At 39.8% G+C, this 5381-nt stretch overlaps 1 protein-coding gene across 1 annotated transcript; it reads left to right on the top strand.

Moving 5' to 3' along the window:
• Positions 1-179: 179 nt before the first annotated feature.
• On the top strand, positions 180-5274 carry LOC113487588 (protein FAM83D-B-like). The gene is made up of 3 exons (XM_026862264.1): positions 180-1566; positions 2167-2291; positions 2540-5274. Exons 1-3 carry the CDS (start codon positions 1399-1401, stop codon positions 2928-2930), a joined length of 684 nt encoding a protein of 227 aa, XP_026718065.1. The 5' UTR covers positions 180-1398; the 3' UTR covers positions 2931-5274.
• Positions 5275-5381: the final 107 nt, after the last annotated feature.

The raw sequence follows: 5381 nt of genomic DNA, 5'->3' as shown, positions 1-5381 counted from the left end.
ACAGACCTGCGAGGGCAGGAGCTGGCTCCCTGGGGAGCTTGGGCGAGTACCCAGATCTTAGCATGAAATCGCGTGAGAATCTGAATAACTTGAAGACAAACTTCATGTTTTTCATTTGTATCTTTAAGATACAAATTTTAAGTGGGCAGGTGAGATACCAAGAGCAGTCAGACACTGTTTCTTTTCATATTTGAGAAGTTCGAAGGACTCTGGAAATAAGCTCACCTTTTTTGTCAGGCAATGCTTTTGAGGAAAACACATCTGTCCTCACAAAAAAACCCTCTTGCCTAGGAATCGGACACCAAGTTTGTTTAACACAGAACTAGACCCCTGTTTTTGCCATATCTCAGGGCGAGGAGGAAACCTGAAGCGATACGTTTATTTTACCACCGTTCTGGTTCTTCTGAGATATTCTCTGCCCCACCAAACACCTCCACCATCAACTCCTTGCTCCTATTACACCAAAAGTTACTGATGTAGCTGCAGAGGCTGACAGCAATGTCTTTCTTTTCTGATGCAAAATACTTTTTCTATCAGCTCGCTTCGGTTTTTGGAGAGGTGTTGAGTCTCCTGCTGCCTTGGCACTGCTCTACAGGTGGAGAAAAGGAGAAAATGCTCAGATTTCTGTAATTTCTTCTTGAAAGTGAAATTATGTGGTAAAAAAGGGAAGACCTTTGTACAACCTTAATTAAAAAACCATGAGCAACATGGTACTGAACAGATGCAGGGGCTATCGATGCTTCTAACTAGTGATGAACTCTGATTTCTAAATAGAGAAAAGGTGTCTTTCTACAACAGTCTTTCAGGCTGGGTTGTTCATACCTATTGAACCAAAAAAGATACAGATCCTGGCAAAAGAAACTTCAATGCTTGCTGCTGACATTATAGTAAAAAATGAAATTCTACGATGCAGTAATAAAAATCTTAAATGATGTTATCTGTTATAAATCAGCAAGTGACAACAAATTGGGGCAAATAATCTTTAACAACAATTTCTGTCCATAAATTCAATACATATTTTTTTTATATTTAACTATACAGGGACACGAGTAAGTGATCATAATGAATGGGCGATGTATATTGTGTCTCCTCTACAGTGTGCCATACTCAGTAATCACCTTTACCAAAATACCATTCTCTTCACAGAACTTTATTCCAATTAGTTATTTTTCCTTTCTCTTCTCTTTCTTATATGTCTGTTAAATGTTTCAGCAGTGCTGTGATCAACAGAAGAATATACCATATCACAGAAGATTGTACCATGTTCCATTACCACTACGAAAAAAAAAAAGAGGGAGGGGTCAGAATATTTAATTTTAAAGTCAAATTCCTCATGTGCCATCTCCCTTGGGATGCTGTTGGAAACAGCCTAATGATCTCTTCTGAAACTTGTTGCAGATGATTGCCCTGGTTATGGATTCCTTCACAGATACTGATATCTTCAAAGACCTTTTGGAAGCTTGTAGCCAGCGGCAAGTTAAAGCATATATCCTTCTAGATCAGTCTTCATTTTCCCACTTTCTAAAAATGTGCAAGGATCTGGGAGTTGACCTCGAACAGGAAAAGGTGAGCCTTGTTGTATTTATAGGGATAGAGAGTTGATCCTCTTATGACTGTAATCTTTGAGCTATCAAAAGAGGAAATTATTATGCCTGCTGCCACTAAATGGGGTTTATGTAGCTCTAGCTCTTTCTTGGAAGATTTAACCATTCTTACATAAGAAGGCAATTAATAGAAAAATCAAAATCTTTACAGGTGGATGTTACAGGTGCTTTCTGACCACAAATATTGACTATTCAAGGAAAGGCAGGAGGAATGTCCAGTTGCTAAAGCATGACTGGAGTTGCTCAGGCTTGCTGAGACTTTGAAGGCTGGTGGAGAAGCAGGTTGTCAGGAGTCTGTGGAGTTTGAGTCCCTCCAAGGTTAGGCAACAGGAGTTTTTACAGTCGCATTCTGCACAATCAATGTATGGGTTTGCCCCTTAATGCCACCTCTTTGCCTACTAAAACAAGACAAAATTATCATTTGGTTCCTAGAGGCTGGATCTTGTGGCACTGTGCAGCAACCTTTGCTAGTTCATCAGGGATCCTTATTCTTGTGCATTACTCCTTTACATGCAAGCATTTAACTTTGAAATCCACGTGACACTTGCCATATCTTTAACAGCTGATGAGAATTCGAAATATCACTGGGAAAACATACTACACGAGGTCTGGTGCCAAAATTGTTGGAAAAGTCCGTGAAAAGTTCATGTTAATTGATGGCATTAGAGTGACAACAGGCTCCTACAGGCAAGTGCCAATTTCTTTCTGTTGCTTAACACGGTTTCTTTACATGGAAAGGAAAAATAGCCATTTTGCAAAACTGCTTTCCTTATCAGGGTTTTTGTGTAATGTTTGTCCTAAAAAGAGCATGCTGCTCATAATTTGCATTGTAAGAACAATTTAACAAAATGTGATGAAAGAGAATTTTCAGTTTAATACTTTGTTTACTATTTATTTTTGATTAACTCAGAGTTTTCTCCTTCTTCCTTTTCTAGTTTTACGTGGATGGATGGGAAGCTGAACAGCAGTAACATTTTGATTCTGTCAGGCCCTGTGGTTGCACACTTTGACCTGGAATTTCGGATTCTTTATTCACGGTCAAAGCCTATCAACCTCAAAGAGTTATCCAGCTGCAAGAAGAACACGGTGTTGGACCAGCTGGTCAGGATAACAGTGGCTTCCAGAGACTCAACCAGGGAAAACTTCCTAGGAATGGAGTTTTTTTATCTTAGAGCATTTGTAGGAAATCTAAAAAGGAAGCGAAGCTGGCTGCATGCCTCAAGGGAGGCAGTCTATATGTCAAATAATGCAATGCATGCCTCTCCGCCACTGACTAAGAGGAATGGCTCTCTAGTTATGAGGCCACACTGGATCGTAGAGAGATGAATTGCACGTTCACTCGGTGCGAGAAGCAGAACCTCAGGAGGCACATCCAGCCGTCCATGTCCAGTACTGTTTTACAGTATGTTTGTGAGAGAGCTGGGAAACAAACCTTGAACTGAGAGAAAGTGATACTGGAATTGTGGTTTTGTTTGAAGACCACTGTAATGCAGAGCAACAGATACAATTATGGCATTGTCTTAGGCTCAGATGTGTTTTAAAAAAATACTCTAACACCTAGAAAGCCGTTATTGACTTCTAGTATTCTGTCAGATTTTCATTTTTCAACCTATTCTTACATGTTTTAAAGCTGATGGGTTAGCAGTGTCTTAGCTCAGTAGCTCAAACCTTTTTGTAAGGAATCTAGGTATAGAAAATACTACTACTTAAAACTCTTCCAAAGATTAATATCAGGTCTGCTGTACAGCTCTGAAATCAGTCTGTTTAGTCTTGTGTTGCATGAACTCTCCACAGACCGTTTCATGACACAGAAGTAATCATAATCTAGAAACTAGTAGACAGTACCATGCTAGTAGTCCTCAAATGTTACCTTTTCTTTACACAAAGCTGTGCTGCCAGGCAGAACGAGCTAACATGTCAGGCAAACAAGGCTTTCGCAATGACTGAATTTCAAATTACCTTTTCTTTACAATTATAAGGATACTTGTGTTGTTGGACATCATGCAATAAATGCATGCAAGGCATAGTATTCCTAAGAACCTACTATGTTTGTACAGAGCCAAATGTGACCATTTTCTTGGCATTATTATATATTACTATACATACTTTTGGGTTTCTTTATGGTTATTACTGCTGTCTGATCTTATGGGAAAACTGAGTAGATCTGAAATCTGTGAAGCTGCTGCTACTTCTCAAAAGCCTTACTTTCACCAGCCATGAAATAACATGGAAGTCAGAAATAGAACAGTTTATTTTTATGGTTTCATACAAGCTAGATTTTTAAAAAATAAAAATCCATCCACTTCTGGAGGAAAAAAAAAAACAAAACCCACAAATGAACAAACTGTCCTCCCAAACATTTGTAAATAGAGACACTAAAGTTCCAGCAGCCTGCTAGTGCAGAAACTCTCAGCCCAACCACGGTAGCTGTGGCCAAAGCAAAGGTGCACCATTTCCTGAGTTGTTCTTGAGGCTCTCAGTCAGATATATGCTTGTGTAAGTGTCTTGTGGGTTCTGGGCTTCAAGGGGGAGGGTTAAAACTCAGCTGGGGAATTTCATCTGGTTCCATGCTGAACATCTGCAGGACAACATTAAACTGGACATGTGGAGCTTACAAAAATACCCTTTATGGACAGTGCCATAGTGTACTGATTAGGATACAACTAATCTGCACCCTTTTGCTTCTGCGCTTACAGTCATGGCAATGTAATAGTTTTGACTGTCCTAATCTGTAAATATTCAGTAGTCTTATCTTTTAACCAGATGTAAAGAAGTTTGAAATATACCTTTTTATTCTTATTTTCCATACACATAAAACATATGGTGTTTTAGTCTATGCAAAATAATTGCTTACAAAATCTTATTTTCACAATAATATCTGTATTATGTTTTCTCAAATAAAAGTTTTTAACTTTGTTATTCATCTCATTAATAGGCAACTCTCTCCATGTGCCATTAGTAGGGCTTTTTTTCAACAGTTTCTAATATACCAATAATACAAAATAATGTAGTGAGTTGTGTTTGAGAGTGGACTTAATCTTAAAAGTACATTGAAATAAATAACTAGAATTTTAAGAATGTCTTTAATTATATCTGAATAATCTCTTTTTCACGTGGTTACCTACTTAGCATACAAAGTGACAGTGGAGGTACAGTGTTGTGAACTGCAGTCTGTGTAAATCACCACAACTGCACTGCTAGTGTGTTGTTATTCATGGAGAATGATTAGTAAGAATATAAAGTGATTATATATTTTTGTATATATTTTCTATAAGCATGATTTTTTGACAGCATTACTAAACTTATTAGAAGCTGTTTGTTATTTTTTTTCTCCACTCCAGCCTATACTTAGTTAACTCAAAGTCTACACCGGGTTTGATTCAATAACTTTGTAATGAGCCTGTGGTAAGGCACCGCTGGTGCGAAGGAACCCTCTGCGTGGCGTAGGGAAGCGAATAGCTTCATCTGAGACAAGTGCTTTCAGTAGGCGGTCTTTAACCCCGCTAATCCTAGGTTTTCCCCCAGGTTTTACACTCCATTGTAGTACCAGCAGTTCCTGGCAGGCTTGGCTCACGCATTCCCCGGGCCCGCGTTATCCGTATTTCACCCTTTTCCGCCGGCCCGGAGGGGAAGGCCGCGCCCGTCACACCTGAGGAACCGAGCAGCGGGTTTCCTCAGCACCGTCGCTCTGCGGCTGCCCGGCCGCGCGGGCTCTTACCCGCCGGGAGCCGCTCGTGCCGTTAGGATACGGAAAGGCCCGAAGGCGCAGCCCTTGCC

This window comes from Athene cunicularia, assembly GCF_003259725.1.
Source record: "Athene cunicularia isolate RWA chromosome 20 unlocalized genomic scaffold, athCun1 chr20_part1, whole genome shotgun sequence".
Taxonomy (NCBI): Eukaryota; Metazoa; Chordata; class Aves; order Strigiformes; family Strigidae; genus Athene; species Athene cunicularia.
Note: the sequence above shows the minus strand (reverse complement) of the source record. Positions and strands in the feature narration are given on the sequence as shown.

What these genes read in the sequence shown, in the direction of transcription:
- LOC113487588 (XM_026862264.1), top strand. Translation starts at nt 1,399, where the DNA reads ATGATTGCCCTGGTTATGGATTCCTTCACAGATACTGATATCTTCAAA. An exon ending in TTGACCTCGAACAGGAAAAG is followed by an intron (nt 1,567 to 2,166) that starts GTGAGCCTTGTT and finishes TATCTTTAACAG; the next exon opens with CTGATGAGAATTCGAAATAT. An exon ending in GTGACAACAGGCTCCTACAG is followed by an intron (nt 2,292 to 2,539) that starts GCAAGTGCCAAT and finishes TTCCTTTTCTAG; the next exon opens with TTTTACGTGGATGGATGGGA.